The sequence below is a fragment of the Schistocerca americana genome, chromosome 1 (assembly GCF_021461395.2).
Source record: "Schistocerca americana isolate TAMUIC-IGC-003095 chromosome 1, iqSchAmer2.1, whole genome shotgun sequence".
NCBI lineage: Eukaryota > Metazoa > Arthropoda > Insecta > Orthoptera > Acrididae > Schistocerca > Schistocerca americana.
This window is the reverse complement of record NC_060119.1, coordinates 61,099,956-61,124,214: the sequence shown is the minus strand read 5'-3', so window position 1 is coordinate 61,124,214 and position 24,259 is coordinate 61,099,956. Positions and strand designations below refer to the sequence as shown.

The following is a 24,259-nucleotide window of genomic DNA, read 5'->3' as shown; positions in this document are numbered from 1 at the left end:
CCAGATGCCCATAAAAAGGTTGGCACAGGAGTGTGCCACGCAGGTGCCCTGGGCTCTGCTGCAGATTTGTTTATATATCACCTCCTTGAAGACCAGTAAGTCTTTCCATAAGCGTACTGTACATATGATGAAAAGTATCTGTATATATCTATTGTATGAAATTTGAGAACTGTTGTTTTGACAAATCTGATTATAGTATAAAGCTTTTCTGTAACAGCAGTCCACAATGCATAGTCAACGATTTTAGTGATTCTTGTTAAGGAAGAACATGAGTCAGCTAACAGATTATGATTAAATAAGATTAACTACCACAGAGTATGAAGTGCTCACCAAACAATATCTTTCACTTAATAATAACCGGTAACTGTCATCAGATGACATACCAAATTCGGTACATTCAGAGATGATCAAGCCATGAACATAGCACATGATATGCAAAAAAAGAACATGTAGTTTGTATATAGAAGCAGGATTTAAAACCTGAAGGCAATAAATTTAAAAAATAAACTAGGTAACATATACAAGGTAAAAAGAAGAAAATGAGCAAAGAGGATCTCTTCACAAAGTAGAAAAACTCAACAGTAAAGAAAAACAAAGGGAAAATGGGAATAAAATACAATGATAAGGAGTAAATAGCTCAAGCAGCAAACAAAAAAATCAGCTGAACATCTTGATGTAATTTTTCTGACATGCATGATATCACATACCAATAATTTGAAAAACTGTAAAGTGGAAAATACAAATTAAGCATTCATATACCCAGCTATAATACAAACCAACTTCTGCAAGCTACATGTATGATACATTGCAATTAGAAAGCTACAAATACAGACTAAGTCTGCAAATGAAGAGACACGTGTACAGTGAAGATGGCTTGGAGGCAAGGATCGGAGGAGGGAGGTTTACAGAACAGAGGAAGGGAAAACTGTCGGATAGAGGATGTGGCGACTATGTACTAAGCCAAGTTGTTTGAAGTCTTCTGTCAGGTAGTCACTGCATTTCATCATGAGGCATATCAAAAAATTAGCAGCATAGACATGGGCACCCGCATGGCACCCTCCTATGCCAACTGATCAATGGGGCATTTCATGGAAGCATTCCTAGCCTCCAAAATCAACATTCCTCACCTGGTAAGGTTCACTGATGACAATTTCATGATCTGGACCCAGGGTCAAGTCACCCTATCTTTCCTCCACAACCTCAATGTCTTCTCTCCCACCACTCCTTCTGGTCCTCCTCAACCCAACTGGTCATCTTCCTGGACGTTTAACTACTCCTCTCGGTGACTCCATCCACACCTCTGTCTGTATTAAACCCACCAAACAACAATAGTATCTGCAATTTGACAGCTGACATCCCCTCCACACCAAAACATCCTTCCCAAACAACCTGGTCACCAAGAGACAGCATGTCTACAGTGACAACCACTACCTTGTCCAGTATGCTGAAAGTCTCACAAATGCTTTCACTGAAAGGCAGTATCCCTTAGACTTAGTCCACAAACAGATATTTTGTACCCTATCCCTACATGCCCCCAATCCTCCCCTCAACCACAAGAACCAGAGACAAAGGAGTGACCCCTTACTCAGCCAATACCACCCCAGACTAGAACACCTGTACCCCATCCTTTGTCAGAACCTTCTCATCCCTCCTACAGTGGTGTTCTGTTACCCGCCCAACCTCCACAACATCCTAGTCCATCCCTAAGCCATTCCAGTCCCAGCCCTTGCCACAGGGATCATACCACTGTGGAGGACCCAGGTGCAAGACACCCCATTCACCCAACCAACACTTCCTACTCCAGTTCTGTCTCAGGCTTACCCTACTAAACAGAGGCTGGCCACATGTGAAGGCACCCACCTCATAAACCAAGTCTGCTGCTATCACTGCACTGCTTTTCATGTACGTATGACAACCAACCTGCTGTCCACCAGAATGAATGGTCACTGCCAAACCGTAGAGAACAAAGTTGACCCCTAGTGGCACAATATGCGCCTGAGGTCAACACGCTTGCGTTCTGGGTGCTTTACAACCCATACCATCTTTTTTTTTTTTTTAGGGCGCACAACTACAATGATCATTAGCGCCCAGACTAAGTTAGGAATGCACCGCGAGGCACAAGGTTAAAACAGCAACTAAAAGGGACAACACTATATAAGACGTAGTAACAGGCATAGGATTAAAAAAACACAGCATAATCAAATGTCCTTAGACAGGTTTGTCAAGTTGATAAAATGAAGAACGCGAGCAGCTGCTCCTAGGTCATCTGCTAAAATGGCATCCAGAGTACATGGCAGGCCAAGATCAAGACGCAGTGTAGTAAAATCCGGACAGGACGATAAAGTGTGGCTGACAGACAGCAACTGCCCACGTGGGCAGAACGGCGCCGGTGCAGCCGTCAGCAGATGGCGATGGCTGAACCGGCAGTGTCCAATTCATAACCGGTCCAAAACGACCTCCTCCCGCCGAGAAGGGCGTGAGAAGGACGTCCAAGCCGCGGGAAGAGGTTTCAAGACCCGAAGCTTGTTCTCCGTAAGTGCAGCCCAATCGGCATGCCACAGCGATAAAATGCGCCGACAAATGACCCTGCTACAATCTGATGAAGGGACACAACAAGAAGCCGTCCGAGGCTGGAGAATCGCAGCCTTGGCCGTGGCATCTTCAGCTTAATTCCCAGGGATACTGACATGGCCAGGAACCCACATAAAGCTAACCGGAGAACCGTCGTCCACCAGCTGCTGAAGAGAGCATTGGATCTGGTGCACGAAAGGGTGAACCGGATACGGATCACTGAGGCTCTGGATGGCGCTCAGGGAATCGGACCAGATGACATAAGCAGAATGCCGGTGGCGGCAGATGTAAAGAACAGCCTGGTAGAGGGCAAAGAGCTCAGCTGTGAAGACCGAACAATGGCCACGGAGCCAGTATTTGAAACTTCGTGCCCCGACAATAAAAGAACACCCAACCCCATCATTGGTCTTAGAGCCATCTGTATAAATGAAGGTCATATTAATGAACTTCAAACGAAGTTCGACAAAACGGGAGTGGTATACCGAACCGGGGGTAACCTCCTTTGGGAGCGAGCTGAGGTCAAGGTGAACGTGAACCTGAGCCTGGAGCCAAGGTGGCGTGTGGCTCTCGCCCACTCTAAAGGCTGCAGGGAGTGAAAAATCAAGGTGTTGAAGGAGGCAACGAAAGCGAACTCCAGGGGGTAGCAGGGCAGACACATACAACCCGTATTGACGGTCGAGAGAGTCGTCAAAAAAGGAATGATAAGACGGGTGGTCGGGCATTGACAGTAGCCGACAGGCATACCAACAAAGCAGTATATCGCGCCGGTAGGCGAGTGGCAATTCACCGGCTTCAGCATGAAGACTCTCGACGGAACTAGTATAGAATACTTCGATCGCAAGACGTAAACCCCGATGTTGTATGGAGTTGAGGCGGCATAAGATGGACGGCCGTGCAGAGGAGTATACGAAGCTACCATAATCCAGCTTGGAGCGGACGATCGACCAATATAGGCGAAGTAGGACGGTTCGATCCGCTTCCCATGACAAACCACTGAGAACACGGCGGACATTTAAAGAACGGGTACAACGGGCAGCCAAATATGACACGTGGAGACCAGCTAAGTTTCCTGTCAAATGTAAGACCTAAAAATTTTGTTGTCTCCATGAATGGGAGAGCAACGGGACCGAGTCGTAAGGACGGTCAGAGAAACTCTTTGTAGCGCCAGAAGTTAATACAGACCGTCTTCTTGGCAGAAAAACGGAACCCATTGGCAACAGTCCAGGAGTAAAGACGGTCAAGAGAACGCTGAAGACAGCGCTCCAGGAAACATGTACGCTGCGCGCTGCAATAGATGGTAAAATCGTTCACGAAAAGGGAGCCTGATACATCAGCTGGGAGGCAATCCATTATTGGATTGATTGCTATGGCGAAGAGAGCGACACTCAAAACTGTGCCTTGTGGCATCCCATTCTCCTGGCGAAAGGTGTCTGACAGGACAGAACCCACACGTACCCTGAACTGTCGATCCATTAAAAAGGAACGAATAAAAAGAGGGAAGCGACCGTGAAGGCCCCATGTATGCATGGTGCGGAGAATGCCCGCCCTCCAACAGGTGTCGTAAGCCTTCTCCAAATCAAAGAACACAGCCGCGGTTGGGCGCTTCCGCAAGAAGTTATTCGTAATGAAGGTCGACAAGGTAACCAGATGGTCAACAGCAGAGCGGCACCTACGAAATCCGCATTGTACATTGGTAAGTAGGCGTCGAGATTCGAGCAACCAAACCAAACGAGAGTTAACCATTCGCTCCATCACCTTACAGACACAGCTGGTAAGCGAGATGGGTCGATAACTGGAAAGCAAGTGCTTGTCCTTCCCCGGCTTATTTTTTACACCTGTGCAGATGGGAGTTACTCATGCTACACATCCTTCACTCCTGTAACCCTTCTGGCCTTAATCTCTGCTAACCCACAGTCCCCATGCCATCCAACCAATAGTTTTTCCTGCCTTTGTCCTACCTTTGTCCTATCAACCCTTTCCAATACATGCCTCCACCCCCCCCCCCCCCCTTTCAATCGTGCACTGAAGCCCTCCAGCTCCAGTACCCATGTATTTGCCATCCTTCCCTGCTGCATTACTAGCCAGCAAACCTGCTGCCTCCCTCTGAGCCACTAACTACCCAACATCAACCCCTCTTCCTGCCTCCCCCCTACACTTCTCACTCCCCCTCTCTCTCTCTCTCTCTCTCTCTCTCTCTCTCTCTCTCTCTCTCTCTCTCTCTCCTCCCCCCCCTTCTAGTCCACCCAACACAATCCACACCCCACCCTAGTTCACCTATCATAATGCAATCCAGGCACTTCGTGTCCAGTCAGCACATGCATTTCGTGTATTATAGCTTATAAAAGGCTTTATTCCATAAGCTAGCAGTTTTCTTTCTCTTCTGTATGTGTGTGTGCCTGTGAAGTACTCAATGCTGCTGCTATTTAGTGAGTGGACTGCTTTGCTCTTAAATTACATTCTACCAGAACTTTCGTTATTAGCAAATGATAACACTTACAGCAGCTGCTGCTGCAGTATTCATCCAAAAATGGATGTACATAAAATTCCGGCACTTATGTCAACTGGTTTAAGAAAGGGCAAAGATGGAGGAAAGGACAAACATGGAAGCCAGTGCACATTTGCAAGAGCACAAACAGGGCTAGAGATGTAGAGTTGTATCTGTTTTTAGCCTCTGATTTATCAGAGGGATACTTTATTATCAAGAGCAAATCAGATTGTGAATGTCAATGGTTGTATTGCTGTACAGACTTTTTTTTTTTTTTTAGTATAAGTCATCCACCTTGTCTTAAGTTGTGTACCCATCATAGTACACAGCACACACTCTACTTCATACAGAGTGATGCCAAGTTTGGCTGAGGCACACTTGAAAAGATGAACAAGTAATTTGACTGTGGGCTAGTTTAAAAAAAATTCCAAGATGTTTCTCCCTTATATGGTAGCATTAAGTTACTAAATTGAAGGCATTCAAAAATAAGATGTTTGGGATGCACAGCCACAGCATAAAGCAAATGTATTGTGCCAATACTGGAGCAGTGAATGTTAGAATAAACGCTCCCTTTTAACTAGCTTGTTGTTTGCTATTATAATCATATTTCTGACAAGATTCATAACTTCCCATTACACCCAATATGTTTATAGTTATATTTACAATGTGCAACCTTATTAAAGTTTGGGGAGTAGTACAGCTGTGTAACAACACAATATTCTGTATGGAATTGTGAGGTGTAATGATTACCCTTGAGGTCGCTCCTGAGGGAAAAAAAATAAAAATTGCGAAGCGCAATATGGGGGTGGGGAGTAAGGAGGGTGTGCAATCAGTCCAGACTTTAGGTTTCACAGAGCAACTTCAGTTGCACATGAGGAGTGTGGATGAGCATTGTAATGTTGCAAGAGTGTAGGCGCCAGGCCACCTCTAACAAGACAAACTCGACATAGGTGGTGTTTTAAAGTCTCTATTTTCTGAAAAGAATTTATGATTGCACCTCATACCAGATAATCAGTCACATAAACTTGAGCATCCCAAAACACAGACAAAAGAATTTTTTGCAGATGGTTGTGTTTTGAACTTTTTTGCCTGAAGAAAAGATGTTCGATGATATTCATCACTCTGTCCTTTTTTTTTTTTTTCTTTTTTCCCCCCCCCCCCCCCCCCCCCCCCCCCCCCCCCCCCCCCTGCATTCTAATGATGGATCCATGACTCGTTCCCCACCACAATATTCAAGAGGAAGTCATCTCCTTCATCGTGGTGCTACTGCAGAAGTTGCTCATTTTGAATCAAATTGTCAATTAGTTTGTGGTGTTTATTGTCTGTGTGGCACTGACTGGACATCCACAGTGTGTTTCATTAACAATTATATAACAATTACGGATTTTCCAGGTTTGCAATCATGGAATTTTATTACCCAGTGATTTACAGAAAACCTACCAACAGCATCGCCACCTAAATAGCCTTTAAATGAGGATGAATCTCATTAGGAGTAGCTTTTTCAGCAGTTAAAACTCTGATAACAGCACACTGTTTAACTAGGACTGTCATAGCACTAGAACACATATCCATACTTCCACTACTCTAAATGCATGAGATGAACGCAATGCATTCAAACTGCACAAGCGTATGGAGAGGGACATTACCTTCCATATGACACATGGCATGTTTCTTGTAGTAATTTAGGTCGTATTCCACAAGCATGTGTGCATTACTTTTCAAGCCTACCCTCGTACTATATGGTATGAGTCACACAAGTGTTTTGTAATCAATCTCCTTTGTACAGTGATTGAATTTTCCCAGAACCCTGTCTACTAACCAAAGTCTGCCATCTTTTACCTCTGACTGAACTTGTGTATTTTAATACAAAATTAAGGAGTAAAGGAGACAAATAACTGAACTTTCTTGTGTGCCTGTCGATGATTCAGCAGTTCTAATGTTCAATCAGTGGTCTCCTTTAAACCTAAATTATTTACATTCGGCCAGAACTTTCCTTACTATACCTGTGTAATCATTACATTCCACACCCCTACAAGTATTTGTATGAGTTGACCAATTTCAGTTGTGTCTCATTGATATTGTAGTCAAATGAGACTAAGTGTAGTATTTTGGAACACTGAAAACAAGTTACCAGTTTTCACATCACTTTAAAATCTTATCAGGATTGGCCTGGGCATTTTGGTAGCTTTTTTAGGTCTTCCTTCATTATAGATAACTGCATCTCGTGCAAAAAGAGAGAGGGTACTATTAATTTTGTTTGTTGGAATGTTAATACACAAAATGAACAACAGGAGTCCCAAACATTTCCCTAGGGCACCCTTAAATTTACTTCTACTTCTGTTGGCGACTCTCCATCAATGAGAACAAGCTGTTCCCTCACCTCAAGGAAATCCTCAATTTAGTCAGAAATTTTGTTTCATACTCTGTATCATTTTACTTTCATTATTAAGTGTTGGTCTGGAACTAAGTCAACTGCTTTTCAGAAGTCAAGAAATATTGCATTTACCTGACTGCCTTGGTCCGTTGTTTTTCAGGATATTGTGTGAGGAAAGATAAACTTGATTTTGAATGGGTGGTATTTTCTGAGTTAATGGGGACTGGCATGGAGAAAGTCATTCAGTTCAAGACACATCAATATGGTTGAGCACAGAATATATGTCAAAGTTCTACAATATGTAGATATCAATGACAGTGGTCAGTAGATTAGTACTTCACTTCAGCTGCCTGATGGGTAGCAACTGTGCTTTTTTCCTTCAGTCTCATATTATCCAACAAGTGGCAGCTGAAACGTGCTCAGAACATGTCCAGAAACTTGGCAGGGTGACTTAAGCCCTGATTGTGAGAGATTTTAAGGTTTTAAATAATGGAGGGAGTACTTACTATATGCATAGCTGAGGGATTGTGTAATAGACAGCTACATAAAAAAGATTGAGATAAGTACTATGCTTACTAACAATGACCTTCCTCGGAGCTAATAGCGTGCATGTGGTCCCCTCCCCCCCGCCCTCCCCATCCCTCCCTGCCTACCTACACACACACACACACACACACACACACGCGCACGCACAAACCTGCACTGGACTGCAGTACCATTTTTGTTAGTCTGTTAGCTCTGAGGAAGGACTTTGTCCAAAAGCTTACAGATGCTTTCAGTGTCTTTTATGGGCTTATCAACTGCTTAACACCTAATTAATATGTTAAGTGGTTAGTTTATTTACATCCTTTCCATTATTTGAATTCCATGCAGAATTTCCCAGAATCATATAAATATTTAACAAATAATGAGCTTCGTATGTCAATCATAATTTCTGTAGGCCCCACACACAGCATTTCTCTTGTTGGCAAGAATCAAAGCAGGTGTGGACAGTAAAATAGCTGTTAGTGACTACCCATCAGAGACAACTAATAAGAACCTGCTAACTACAACCAATCCTGACAGCTAATTACAGGTAGATCACTCTTGAATGAAACCTACACTCAGTAAACCACTGATACAAACCCTGAGAAAGTTGCTTGGTAACAATTTCACTCCTTTTTTTTCCTTTACTGATCAATGCTCCAGGAATAAAATAACTGATCAAGTGCCTCTTTGTGTGCTTTAAACTTATGATATTGTTGTGGCCTTCAGTCCTGAGACTGGTTTGATGCAGCTCTCCATGCTACTCTAGCCTGTGCAAGCTTCTTCATCTCCCAGTACCTACTGCAGCCTACATCCTTCTGAATCTGCTTAGTGTATTCATCTCTTGGTCTCCCTCTACGATTTTTACCCTCCATGCTGCCCTCCAATGCTAAATTTGTGATCCCTTGATGCCTCAAAACATGTCCTACCAACCGATCCCTTCTTCTAGTCAAGTTGTGCCACAAACTTCTCTTCTCCCCAATCCTATTCAATACCTCCTCATTAGTTACGTGATCTACCCACCTTATCTTCAGCATTCTTCTGTAGCACCACATTTCGAAAGCTTCTATTCTCTTCTTGTCCAAACTAGTTATCGTCCATGTTTCACTTCCATACAAGGCTACACTCCATACAAATACTTTCAGAAACGACTTCCTGATACTTAAATCTATACTCGATGTTAACAAATTTCTCTTCTTCAGAAACGATTTCCTTGCCATTGCCAGTATACATTTTATATCCTCTCTACTTCGACCATCATCAGTTATTTTACTCCCTAAATAGCAAAACTCCTTTACTACTTTAAGTGTCTCATTTCCTAATCTAATTCCGTCAGCTTCACCCGATTTAATTTGACTACATTCCATTATCCTCGTTTTGCTTTTGTTGATGTTCATCTTATATCCTCCTTTCAAGACACTGTCCATTCCGTTCAACTGCTCTTCCAAGTCCTTTGCTGTCTCTGACAGAATTACAATGTCATCGGCGAACCTCAAAGTTTTTACTTCTTCTCCATGAATTTTAATACCTACTCCGAATTTTTCTTTTGTTTCCTTTACTGCTTGCTCAATATACAGATTGAATAACATCGGGGAGAGGCTACAACCCTGTCTCACTCCTTTCCCAACCACTGCTTCCCTTTCATGCCCCTCGACTCTTATAACTGCATTCTGATTTCTGTACAAATTGTAAATAGCCTTTCGCTCCCTGTATTTTATACCTGCCACCTTCAGAATTTGAAAGAGAGTATTCCAGTTAACATTGTCAAAAGCTTTCTCTAAGTCTACAAATGCTAGAAACGTAGGTTTGCCTTTTCTTAATCTTTCTTCTAAGTTAAGTCGTAAGGTTAGTATTGCATATGCTGGCCTCAAACAGAGCTATGTTTTGAGTGATTTTGCAGGGTATAAGATGAAAATTGAGTGATGCAATGCATACAATTGTAAATGTGCACCACTTGAGGAAGAATGATGCCTGGAAAAAGTTTGATGGTACATTCCATGCTCCAGACAAAAAACATACAAAGTTTGTCCAATTCAAAGAAAATGGTTGTATTCTTGTTTATTCCACCTCCACCAGCAGACACATATGTGTTCCGTCAAACGAAAACTGGACACAGATCATCACTGTTATGTTCCTGCGAACAAAAAGCATGATATTTGTGTGATCTTTTGGCTATGACAACTTGCGTTTATGGGCTAATAGCAAGTTGTGTAGTTTATCATTCATTTCTGCAACCTTTTTGTAGACTGCTGTAAATTTATTTTAATAATTAATGACCATTTAGAAGGAGAGACTAAATATATACTTCAGAACAGTCTTTGAAAGTTTCATTCATGTATATACACACAAACGAGCCAATGGCCTTGCCATAGTGGTAACACCAGTTACAGTCTGATCACCAAAGTTAAGTGCTGTCGGGCATGGCTAGCACTTGGAAGGCTCACTGTCCAAGTCTGTTGAAGAAGCCAGGTGCACTCAACCCTTGTGAGGCCAATTAAGGAGCTACCTGATTGAGAAGTAGTGGTTCCAGTCACGAAAATTGGCAATGGCCAAGAGTGCACTGTGCTGGCCACATGCCCCTCCACATCCACATCCAGTGATGCCAATCGGCTGAGGATGACACGTAGGCCAGTCGGTACCACTGAGCATCCCGAGGTCTAATCGAATTGTTTATGCATTTATAAGTATATACGTACGAATGTACGCGCACACACACACACACACACACACACACACACACACACACACACACATGTACCAACAGAACAATATTCACTGCTAACCAGTCAGTCATTTTATTGATATATAATAATCAGCTGGCCAATGGTTGCGTATGTAGCAGCAATGCCTTGAGTTCTTGATTATAGTTACAAACTCGTGTACTCTCCCCCCTTTTTACACTGGCATTGTCCACTTGTACCCAAAAACATACTCTAGTGGTGAGTTTTCAGTTAAATGGGTAGTAGGGGAGACTCACAAGCCAAGTCTCTGAGCATATGGCGATGGCAAATTCAGAGACGACATCAAACAATTCACCGGTGAGTTTAAGAGAAGTACACACAGTTCCTTTCTGATCTCTAGTACATACCCTTTATTCCAAAGGTAAACAATCTTCAGTGCTACTTCAGACCATGTATCTCTTCCAGCGTGTTTCTGATTCATTCATAATAACAAACTTTCAAATGAAAAGTTCAATAACAAAAAAAGTCTTTTGTTGTCCACAAAAAAAGAGATGGTGGGTGAGGAGTCCCCAGGAGCTGCTACAACCACACCTCAGATGGATGTCAGGTGCAAGAAACACACTGAACAATAAAGTCGTTTGGCCTAATTCCTTACAAATTTTTAGAAACTTGTCAGGTTTATAAAATGACCTTTGCAACACTCTCATATTCCCATTTATACATTAAAAAACATGTTCTCAATGAAATCAAGTAATATTTTACTCAGTACTCTTTCCAACACATTTGTTTTGACAACACTGCCCAAGGAGATATAATTGTGAGTACCTGATTATGTAGTCTGTGGGTGTCGATAGCGGTATCATCTTTCCTTTCAGCATTTTTGAAACTTAACGTTCCAAAGCCTAAGAACTCTCACCACAGAAATCTAACATTGTAAAACATCTTATCCCAGATATTTCAAATGAAGAAGGATCTGTTCCTCTGTATTCCCAAAATGGATATGTTCTTCATGTGTTCTTACCCCAGAATTGGCATTACAATGACTTTCTGTTTTGAACACGATCTGTATATTTTCTCAGCAGCTAAAATTTGAGCAGAATGAAACAACTATAGTACATCGTTATGTTGCACTACAATGTGTTATTACCTTTTCTAAAAGTTGAAATATGTCAAATTTATGTCACAGTGTTAAATGTTGGCATATTTTACCTGTTTGGCTGCTGATAAGGGAAACTTCAGCATAGGGGTTTTAAATTCTCTGCTATCTTTCTGCTCATTGCTGTCAGTGTTGCCACTATTCAGTAAGTTGAGACAGGTGCAAACAAATACAATAACATTATCATTGCAACATGCACACTTACCTCATAAAGCAGATGTAGCGCATAATGCAACAAAGGCAATGATAAGAAAAGTGATGCAGATGAATTTGTTGGAGTGGCACTCTCATGTGATTTCTCAGAACTTGGTGGTGGAGGGGGGTGTAAACCAAGCATTGTTGTGACGCTGGCAGCAAGAGTCCGATGATGATCTGAACGCAACAGATACTCCCAATCCTCTGAAGAACCCATGTCTGAGCTTCGACGTTTTTTAGCATGCTGTTGTAGGTGATGAAACCCGTCGGACCCCGTTGAATCGGGTCCATCACGTTGAGCTCGCATCACAGGCACTTGCTCAACATCGTAGCCTATCATATCTAAGAACAAAAGAAGCCAAAAGTTGGCAATTATACTCTACAATCCACCAACTGATGGAATTATACCACCAATATAAATAACAAAACTGTGTGTGTGTGTGTGTGTGTGTGTGTGTGTGTGTGTGTGATTTTGCACCAAATAACTGAAAATATTATCACCTTTTTGTTTTCTGCAGATCTGCAATCCGAGTACATGTAAATGAAAAAAATATAATAATAACGTTAAAACAGATACTCTGTCAACTATCAAAATTACCCTGAAGCAAATTTGAGTCTGAAAATGGAGATTTTTCTGCCAGATTTTTAAATTCATTTAAACATGTATCCAGGAATATGTAAATAAAAGGTTTCAATTAACAAGATGTAGCTTTGCAATTACTGTATGTCGATAATTCTATGAATTCAGCGGCAAGAAACTTTCCTGGCAGATTAAAACTGTGTGTCGGACCGAGACTCGAACTCGGGACCTTTGTCTTTCGCGGGCAAGTGCTATACTGGCAGAAAGTAAAGCTGTGAGGACGGGACGTGAGTCGTGCATGGGAAGCTCAGATGGTAGAGCACTTGCCCGCAAAAGGCAAAGGTCCCGAGTTCGAGTCTCGGTCCAGCACACAGTTTTAATCTGCCAGGAAAATTTCATAACAGTGCACACTCCGCTGCAGAGTGAAATTCTCATTCAAGAGTGATGATGGTCGACAGCAAAACAACCTACTACAGCATTCTAACAACAGTGAGCAAGATTATGCTAATATATTCCTGTAAGTTAGTCTTTTAGGTCTATTCTATTAGAGATTTATTGAACATTTGAAAGATTTGCATTTTGGAGGCAATTTATTGATTTATTTCCTATGGGACAAAAGTTCCTACTCAGTCAACATGTTTCACACATTATACCACAGAATATTTGACACTGTATTTTCCAACAAAGCAATAAATTAAAATATTTCAATTATTTAATTTGTGATTCTAGGATGGATAAATGTCCATTAATGTCATTTATATTCTTTAACACACTCCAGAATAACAAATTACATGTGTAATTTTAACAGCATCGTATCAGCCATAACTCCCCACAAATCAAGGACCTTAAAGGGTTGGGTGGCTTATATGCCTCAACAATACGGACAGCAACACCACACGTGCAACTGCATCAAAGGGATATCAGTGGAGAGGCCAGACTACCATATGGTACCCGAAAGGGGGGCTGCACCCTTTTCAGTAGTTCCGTGGGCAAGTGCCTTGACAATTGACTGAACTGTCTTGTACTATCAGACAACCCAGCCTTGCTATGTTGGTATTGCTAAAAGCTGAAATCATGGGAAAACTGTAGCCATTACATTTCAGCAGGACATGTAGCTCTAATGTATGGCTCATGATGATAGCATTCTCTGTGGGGGTAAAACAGTTCCCCATTTGGATCTCTGGACAGAGACCACTCAGTAAGACGTAGTCAGGATAAACAATTAATGGAAGTGAAATGTGGCTGATGAACAGTTAAGCCAAGAAGAAAATAAAAGCTTCTGAATTATGGTGCTACAGGAAAATGCAGAAGATTAGATGAGTAGTTTCGATAACTTAACAAGCAGATGATGAATTGAATTGACAAGAAAAGAAATTTATGGTATAGCTTGACACAAAGGAGGGATAAATTCATAGGACATGACCTGAATCATCAATATAGTAATGCAGGGAACTGTGGGGGTTAAAAATTGTAGAGGGACCAAGGCTTGGCTACAGTGAACTGGTTCAAATAGATGTACCGTATTTACCCGATTATATAGCAAGTTTTTTCCCCACTTTCATCATTCAAAAAATACGAGGTTATCTTAAATTCACAGATAAAATTACTGCTGCTGGGATTAACATTTTATGTTGTTTAATAGATGAACAGGGGTCGTTTTACATCTGCAGATGGAGCTTCGACTATTGAGGTCATGCGCAGTTTTTGAAGGATTCGGAAGTCAGGGATGGACAAACAACACTCATGTATGAACAGGCTTTCCTACACGCTAAAGCACTCAATACAGTTTTGACGTTCCTCGAACAATCATGTGCGATTTGAAATGCATGGCGCTAGGTGCAAGGGATATGCAAGAAACTATGAACTAGCCACTACGACAATCTGTTGTTCTGTTTAAAATTTGACAATTTTGTGAAACAAAGGAGGAAATAGCATTAAATTCAATCATCTTACCAACTCTTCTTGTATTTGGACAGCTTTGCAATAAAAGTTCTCAGTCATGTACAGGTACCACGTACAAACATTAGTGCTGCTTTTTAAGTAAAGGTAACATTCCAAAAGGGAAATTTTGTTCTTCAAAAAACATTACTTGATTCAGAACTCAGATCAATATTTTATTTGATTATGAGAGACTGTAATGATGTACTATGTGGGTTCCACATGAGAAATTTGGTCAGTGTTTGCATATTAGAATAGTAGGTAAAACCAGCTTTAATCAGCTTAAGAACATGATGGTGAAATTCGGATGAAACAAGAAGGAAAATTAACCAGAATGAAATGTCTAAAAACTAAATAAGTCATATTCAACTGAATAACTGATGTCGCGAGAATAAAATACAGCAGCAAGACCTGTCTGGAGATAGTCCAACAGATGTCAGTACATTGAAGGACGAGAGGAAGTTTGAGAATTGGACTGAATTGTGATTGCGATCTTTTATTTATGTATTACTTGCTGTTGTTCCACATGTCTCACACCAGAGAAAATACTGCAGTCCATGTTTCACATTTGCTCACGGACAACACTACAGAAGGGTTAGAGAGGGAACAGTGATTCAAGATTGGCTTAGAACTAGATGAGTGCTGGGAGGGAAGCAGTGAGCAAGCAACAATTGAAGTCACGTTACCAACACTGGGAATCTATACCGTGTACTTTGGTTTTAGGAACTTCTATCATAGTCAGAACTGAGTAGACTTTAAAATGAGACAAACTGTCAACAATAGTATTCATTTCTGCAGGAGACGGTAAAAGTCTTGATAGTCACCAGTGGTGTATTTGTGTGTTTCATGCTGCAATGTTTCGACATTCACCGCAACATATGATGGGAACAAAAGGGGATGAGACAGCTGTGGATTCTACACAGCTGATGAAAGAGCGGCAGGCAGCAAGAGACACTGTAACATTCTTGTCAGTATAGTATCGAAACCTGATATGTACGCAGATAAAAACAGCTTTGTTGTCAGATTCCAAAGTAACACAACCTCTGAAATAACAACAACATATTCAGAAGAAACATCCAAATGTTTGTGACAATGACGATATAAATTTCGCTGGTTTGCTATTAGGTTGATGACAAAGTATTGATACCACAGACAATGGGGTTATTGCGTAAAAAATGAGGAAAAGAATACGAACTACAAATTGATATAAACCATTTACTTTGTTTATTTTATTTCTCGTCACATTATCAAAATGCAGATGATCAATAAATGGCATAAATTTAGAATGGATATAATGTTAAGGCAGCTACTTGATGTCAGTAAAATACTGTGTAATTTTGATTAGTCAGAATACGTTAAAAATAAATTTTTCTCAAGAAGCCTGTTGAAAAAAGGGGGTCGTTTTATAAACAGGGTCATCTTATACTCGGGTATATGCTGTAAGTTGCAGTAGTTATGCAGATATGAAAAAGTTCGCACAGGTTACATTTAGATGGAGGGTTGCAAACCAGTGTTTAGATAGAAGACTACAAAAACAATAGCCATAAACATGTTACAATATTTGAATTGTAAGTGCAAATGTGGAAGTTTTCCACCAATACATGAGCTGAAGATTCAATTCCCAAATGGAGATAATTATTAACAATACATGCCTGATAAAAATTATGGAACACCGGGACAGGGAGGAGGAAACTAAATGCAACTTCACAGGCTGAGATGATGTGTGAGATTATTTCAGTGGTTACAACATTGAATCACTTTTACAAATACTTTGGCAGTTGAGCCCACTTATCAGTATGACAATGCACCCCCCTCAGGCCTGATGCATGCACTGATTAGGTTGGAAAAGGTGTCATAAAGCTGTTGTAGCCTCTCCTGAGGCAAGCTGGCCCACAACTGTAGTAACTGGTCCTTGATATACTGGATACAGGCTCGGGCATGGAGCTAACAATCAAGCTGGACCCACATATGTTCTATTAGGAGCAGACCTAGGAATCTTGCTGGCCATGGGAGTACCCCAACATCACACAGACAGTTCGTAGAGATACATGCCAAGCACGGACAAACACTACCCTGTTGAAAAATAGCAGCATGACTTTTCACATGAGAAGTAACACTTGAAGATGCAAGATGCCCATGACATACTGTTGTGCGTCAGAGTTCCTTTAATCACTATCAGGCATCACTTGAAGCCTTCCCTGATGGTATCCCACATTTGACAACAGAAGTAACCCTTCTGTTGCTCTCCACAACATAGGAAGAATGGGGCCACTACCCAGGCAGCCTCCATATTTGCCGATGAAAATTATCGTGAGCAGTGTAATGTCATTCATCAGCAGTCCATGCTTCCTGGTCATGGCACCCCTCCAAATGCAGCTGTTTGTGTTGTGGTATTAGCAACATCTTACACATGCACTGGTAATTCTCTGATCCAGCTGCTGCTATTTTCCAACCAATGGTCTAGAATGACACAGAATATTGCAGAGACTCCATTACTTGTTCTCACATGACAGACGGAGATGTGAAGGGGCTAAGATGGGCATGTTGCACAATATGACAATCCTCCCTTGCAGTGGTCACACGTAGTTGACCAGAGCTTTGACAAGTATGCCTGCCCTCACATTCCCATGTCGTCTCATATTAGGCCACTGTCAAATCCTAATTCCCCACAAATCTAGATACTGCATGATTCAACCAGCCACCGAAACAGAGACCTACAATGGTTCCCCTTTCAAACTTCGTCACGTGCTGGTAGCACTGTCTCGCAGAAGTACACGGCATCTCTGTGTCCTTCACAGCAATCACTCAGCAGCTGATGCTGTTCGCACATCTTATATACCCTACTAGGCCTGGTAATAATACTTAACATGAACAATGTTAGTGCACTACTCTGGTCACCATTCTACCTGTTACAGGGAAATGCAACACTAATCATGTACTTTTCCACCAATAGTGTGTATGTGTACACTGCCATCTGACCATGTCTTCTGGGTGCTTCACATCTTTCTTTTTGTCAGGCAGTGTAGATAGTATTCTCAACGGACAGCCACTACCTCCCTGATAACTGATCACCTTAACATCACACTTAATGTCTCTTATTTAGAACTTGATCCCCTCCTTGTACATCAAATGTTGAAATAACTTATGAAAATGCAGGTAGTTAACTTCCTCAAAAACTGCTGATATTTCAATGCGTGAACACCACCATTTTCAATGTGCAAATGAAACAGGAGACTTAAACCCATGGTGTGTGGGGCTACGCCAGATATGAACGAAAAGACAGAATATGTGGAAATACACACTGTTAACACATAGTGCTACCACAAAACCAAAGATAACAACAGTGAAATATTAATTAACAATGAAAGTAGTACTAATTCTGTCCAGTTGTTTGACAAGATTCCAGGCGGAACTTAAGCACAAACTTTTGTTTGTATTCAACCCAACAGCTCCCTTAATAGCACTATCCCAATAACTGAAAATGTGTACCATACTCTCTGTGTTGTTAGCATTTGAAACGCTTACACTCTATACCATCATTCTTTAGGGGTCGTTATGGCCTGACCGACGTACCACATTCCACCACAACTGTCAAGTCACCAGTCTTTATACTGGTTTGATGTGGCCCACATGAATTTCTTTCCTATGCCAACTTTTTCATCTCAGAGTAGCATGTCCAACCTACATCTTCAATTATTTGCTGGATGTGTCTAATCCCTTTCTTCCTCTACAGTTTTTAGCTTCAAAAAGCTCCCTCTACAACCATCGAAATCATTCCCCAATGTTTTAATATATGTCCTACCTTCCTGGTAGGGAGCGAAAGGTTATTTACAATTTGTACAGAAACCACATGGCAGTAATAAGAGTCGAGGGGCATGAAAGGGAAGCAGTGGTTGGGAAGGGAGTGAGACATGGTTGTAGCCTCTCCCCGATGTTATTCAATCTGTATATTGTGCAAGCAGTAAAGGAAACAAAAGAAAAATTTGGAGTAGGTATCAAAATCCATGGAGAAGAAATAAAAACTTTGAGGTTTGCCAATGACGTTGTAATTCTGTCAGAGACAGCAAAGGACTTGGAAGAGCAGTTGAACAGAATGGACAGTGTCTTGAAAGGAGGATATAAGATGAACATCAAGAAAAGCAAAACAAGAATAATGGAATGTAGTCGAATTAAGTCAGGTGATGCTGAGGGAATTAGATTAGGAAATGAGACACTTTAAGTAGTAAATGAGTTTTGCTATTTGGGGAGCAAAATAACTGATGATGGTCGAAGTAGAGAGGATATAAAATGTAGACTGGCAATGGCAAGGAAAGTGTTTCTGAAGAAGAGAGATTTGTTAACATCGAGTATAGATTTAAGTGTCAGGAAGTCGTTTCTAAACATGGACGATAAATAGTTTGGACAAGAAGAGAATAGAAGCTTTTGAAATGTGGTGCTACAAGAAGAATGCTGAAGATTGGATGGGTAGATCACATAACTAATCAGGAGGTATTGAATAGAATTGGGGAGAAGAGGAGTTTGTGGCACAACTTGACAAGAAGAACGGACCGGTTGGTAGGAAATGTTCTGAGGCATCAAGGGATCACAAATTTAGCACTGGAGGGCAGCGTGGAGGGTAAAAATCGTAGAGGGAGACCAAGAGATGAGTACACTAAGCACATTCAGAAGGATGTAGGTTGCAGTAAGTACTGGGAGATGAAGAAGCTTGCACAGGATAGAATGACATGGAGAGCTGCATCAAACCAGTCTCAGGACTGAAGACCACAACAACAACACCACCTTCCTGTTCCTTCTTTTCCATAAATCCTTTTCCTTGTCATCTCTGCAGAGAACCATCTCATTTCTTACCTTACAGTCCACCTAATTTTCAATGTTCTTCTGTAGCACCACATCTCAAATGCTTCCAATTATCTTTTGTTTCATCTTCTGTCCCGGTAATCACACAGTCCATGTCTCACAGTCACACAATTCTGTGCTCCAAATATATGTTCTCAGAAATTTCTTCCTCATATTAAGACCTATGTTTGATAATAGTAGACTTCTCTTGGCCAGGAATGCCGTTTTTGCTAGTGCTGGTCTGCTTTTTACGCCCTCCTTGCTCCATTCGCAATGGGTTATAACTTTATAACTTTAAAAGGGCCCTAAATTTAGACAGTGCATGAAAAGTGTTTCCTCAGAAAATGACCATTACTTTTGTATATGCTATCAACATAAGAAAAGAATGCTGTACACTTAGGGGCCACATCATAATTCTCATTATTCATCAAATTTAGGTTGTTTGATAACACAACCTGCATCTGAGATACCTTTCACTACACTTATTCTGGTGAAAGAAAACTTCTAGGCTGGCTAATCCAGCTGACAACCTTTCAGGGAAATGGGTAGCATGGGCACTGTGAACCAATGTAAGAAGTATCCTTTCACACAGATCTGGATGACGACAGGCATCAGCCTGAAGATACAAATCAGAGAGTGGGCTTCCAATAAATGGTATGTCCCAACCTAATATCATTCTTCCTCCTTCCCCTGATATTACTTATTTGTTTTGTGAACTTCTAATTTCCCAATACTTCACATTGTATGCAAAATAAATATCAATCATTTACACAGCTAACAGTTTCATAGGTGAAATATGTTGCATTAAGTTGCAAATATGTTTGTCACAGTACCTGAAATATGCAGTATTCAGCTAAAGATGTTGATGAAATGAACATTATATTAGAGTTTACAATATCATGCACAATCACCTAAAAGGACACCCAAAAAGAGTTGCCATTCTTGTTGTGGTGCTATGTCTTGTGAACCAGGAGCATTTCTTGAAGCATACCAGCGAACCAGTAGCTGCATTGCCACATCCTTCTGAAGAACATTCTTCAACACTTTCAAGCAGTTCATAACTGTAAGGACAAAATACATAATATTAATTAACGCTTGTACAATACCTGTTTCTTAAGACATAGGTGTCTATCTCAGTTCAGTTGCCACTTCAGACACTCAAATCATCAATGTACTGTATGTGTGAAACCTGGTCTAATGTAAGAGAGGACCTGACAGCCCAAATCAGATCAGATTAAATGAATATATAAATAAATAAATAAAATAAAAACTTTAGTCTCTACAGGCACCATCAAAGGATGCACTTTGTTGGCAAGTGATTTTTCTTTCCCCCTCCTTCCTCCAGGTCAAGTGACCTTGAATCACATTTCTAACCATCAAAGTGGATTTTACTGTGAGCTCAAGTTGCCCATAAAATACATTCATGCATTTTTGTCATTGCTTTCAAGTAATTACCAAATCGAAGACGCGTGCATAGATTGAATACATGTAGACCACCAACAAGGTCTGGAAATGTCCAACATTGTAGGATATTTTGCTACACAAATGGGAAGACTTTTTGGAAAAATAGAATCTTCATAACTTGTGAAGAAACTGCCTTTTACAGCCACTTTGAAGCACGACATATCAGGACCGGAGGTTTATATCTTGTATGACTGGAAAGTTGTCTAAAAAAAGTCTCACCTTGCAAATATAGTTCAAAGTAATTCATACAATATTATTTACTTTGTTAAATGCTTTCAGTACAACACTGTTGATCTTAAATAAGATCTAAATGGATGTAAAAAAAAAACTTTGTTCATTACAACAGGATGATAAAAGAATTGTAATAAGCACGTGAACGAAGTATATAAAGTCTAACAATTAGTCCTCTTTTTTGTTCATGTTTTTTTAAGAACTCCAAAACTTTCCCAAGTTATTTTTTCTTGCTCATTTTACCTCTACAAAAGTTGAAAAAACATGTCTCCGTCACTTATCAGTCTCTCTCCACCAAAATCATTTTTGAAAAATTTTACAATTTAACATTTTGCTGAATGATTGTTCCAAACTACTCAAGGGTTGCAATCAACCAGCTGAAGACTCAAAGTATGATGCCCTGCAAAATAGTTGAAGTATTTTGAATCTGACATATTATTTATTACCTGGATCACTTTTGCTCTAAATTTCCTCAAATTTTAATATGTAGTCATTCACTCCAGAAAACAAAAGCTGAAAATTCAAATAAATACATAAATCTAATTTACCACCAGTTCCCCAAATCCCATAGGATGTCTACCTGTGCTCTAGACTCCGCAAGGGTTTCTTACTAGTTCCTCTCAATCTCTAGTCTGGAGGACATTCATTTTTGATTGAATGTTTCAGTCAGTAAGTGCTGTAGTAACAGATTGCCTAGCTTTTGCCCCAGAATTTGAAGAGTACTCAGGGTACACATTGAAGCACACAAGGAAATGAAGTAAACAGCTCACAAAATGATTACAAATAAATTTTTACAGTCCTACAAAAGCTAAGAGAAACAGTCGAAAGCTTCAACATACGAAACAATGCAGAAACTCTGTTAGCCAGGATGCTATCATTTTCATTTCTCTGTTTAAATGAAACAATGGAAAATCCAGAACAGAATATGACAATATTATGAAAATAATAATTGCTAATCACCAAAGAATGGAGATGCTAAGTCACAGAGAGGCACAATAAAAAGATTGTACAAAAATAATTTTGGTTGTGTGTGTGTGTGTGTGTGTGTGTGTGTGTGTGTGTGTGTGTGGGCGCGTGCGCGCACGTGCATGCGTGCGTGCGCTGCCTGTTTCTGATGGAGGCCTTGTTGGCCAAAAGCTTACGTTCTGACAGTCCTTTTGTTGTGTCTATCTGTGACTCAGCATCTTCACTAATGGTGAGTAGCAACTATTCTTTTCATAATATTGTCATTTCTATGTTTCCTGGATCTCTGGCAACCGGTGCCACATGATGTGAATGATGCCTGAAATTATTTGCAAATGGCAGAATTCACTGAGGTCAATGGGCTCAGAAAGCAATCATTTTACAAACTGTGTTGGAAGAGAAGTGATCGGAATTCATTGACAAGGCTATAAGATAGGCTAAATGCTTGTGTGAAGAATCTTGCATTTCTGTTGAATTTCCAAAACAAATTAGGAGGCAGTACATTTCTAATGATGGAAGTAGAGATGTGAGCTTGTCACATGAAGATGATTTAAAATGAAAAATGTTGTTCTTCGTTAAATAGAGAAACTGCTGAAATTCGAGAAAAGTTCCAGCAACTCAAAAAAGTGGCTGAAAAATATGCCTCCCTTAAGGCCTGCATGAGAAGAGTTTAAGCTTAGTGCATGAGCAATTACAAGCATTCATAACTGTAACAGGCTGTATGAAAGAACTTATTGATTCCAGGTCGATGGATTTCTTAAAGTTTATTTTGAGTCCAAATTTGAAGAAGGGAAACAAAATATAGTTATAGCATATAGAACATTCCTCACAGCTGTCGTAAGTAATGCTAGTTGTGAGAGAATCTTCTCTACATTGAAACTTATTACAAATTATTTTAGATATACAATGTCCACAGCGAGATTAACAAATCTAGTTATTTTGGTGTGATGCAAAAAACGTGCAGAATAAAATTTTAATTTAAGAAAGACGTTTTATTTGGAACTCATATGAAATAGAGCCAGTATCACAGATCTCCCCCACCCCCCCACAATTCTTTGTACGCATTTTACAGTCAATATAAGGTAAGTTAGTGCTTCTGTGAACTAAGAGACTTCTTGCTGACGCTGAATACGTTCGGGGTGATTACTGTGTTTCAAGTTCACTTGTGAACATATTCTAGGGTTTACAAAGTGAGGTCTTACATCCTCGTGTAACATGTGTTTTCTGTAAGGGACAACACAAAGACACTTACAGATTTGCCAAGAAATTAAAACACACAATTACAATGTTGCATTCTGCCACAGAAAGCTGATGCTGACAGGTGTGAATATTACAGAACTATCAGTCTGATAAGCTATGGTTGCAAAATACTAACACGAACTCTTACGGAAAACTAGTAGAAACTGACCATGGGGAAGATCAATTTGAGGAGCACACGAGGCAATACTGACCCTACGACTTATCTTACATGATAGACTAATGAAAAGCAAACCTACATTTATAGCATCTGTAGAATTAGAGAAAGCTTTTGACAGTGTTGACTCGAATATTCTCTTTGAAATTCTGAAGATAGCAGAAGTAAGATACAGGAAGCGAAAGGCTATTTACAACTTGTATGGAAACCAGACAGCAATTATAAGAGTCAAGGAGCATGAAAGAGAAGTTTTGGTTGAGATGGGAGTAAGACTGGGTTGTAGCCTATTCCCAATGTTATTCAATCTGTACATTGCGCAAGCAGTAAACAAAGCCAAAGAAAAATTTGGAGTAGGAATTAAAGTTCAGGGAGAAGAAATAAAAACTTGGGGATTTGCCGAGGACATTTTAATGCTGTGAGAGACAGCAAAAGACTTGGAAGAGCAGTTGAACGGATTGGACAGGGGCTTGAAAGGAGGATATAAGATGAAATAAAGGGATAATGGATGTAGTCAAATTAAATCAGGTGATACTGAGGGAATTGGATTAGGAAATGAGACAGTACAAGTAGTAGACAAGCTTTACTATTTAAGCAGCAAAATAAGTGATGACGGCCGAAGTAGAAAGTATATAAAACATGGACTGGCAATGGCAAGAAAAGCATTTCTGAATGAGAGAAATTTGTTGACAATGAATGTAGTGTTAGGAAGTCTTTTCTGAAGATATTGGTCTGGAGTGCAGCCCCATATGGATGATAAACAGTTTAGAGAAGAACAGAATAGAAGCTTTTCAAATGTGCTGCTACTGAAGAATGCTGAAGCTTAGATGGATAGACCATGCAAATAAT

General features: G+C 40.5%; 1 protein-coding gene across 3 annotated transcripts in view; it reads right to left on the bottom strand.

Moving 5' to 3' along the window:
- The window catches only part of LOC124547995 (anaphase-promoting complex subunit 1), a 374,510-nt gene that overhangs the window by 192,870 nt on the left and 157,381 nt on the right, over window positions 1–24,259 (bottom strand). For all 3 annotated transcript variants that reach the window (XM_047125147.1, XM_047125148.1, XM_047125149.1), the window contains 2 exons: window positions 20,253–20,402; window positions 11,998–12,329 (listed from right to left, as the gene is read on the bottom strand). In XM_047125147.1, coding sequence (XP_046981103.1) covers window positions 11,998–12,329; window positions 20,253–20,402 — 482 coding nt within the window. The remainder of the gene's footprint in view (window positions 1–11,997; window positions 12,330–20,252; window positions 20,403–24,259) is intronic.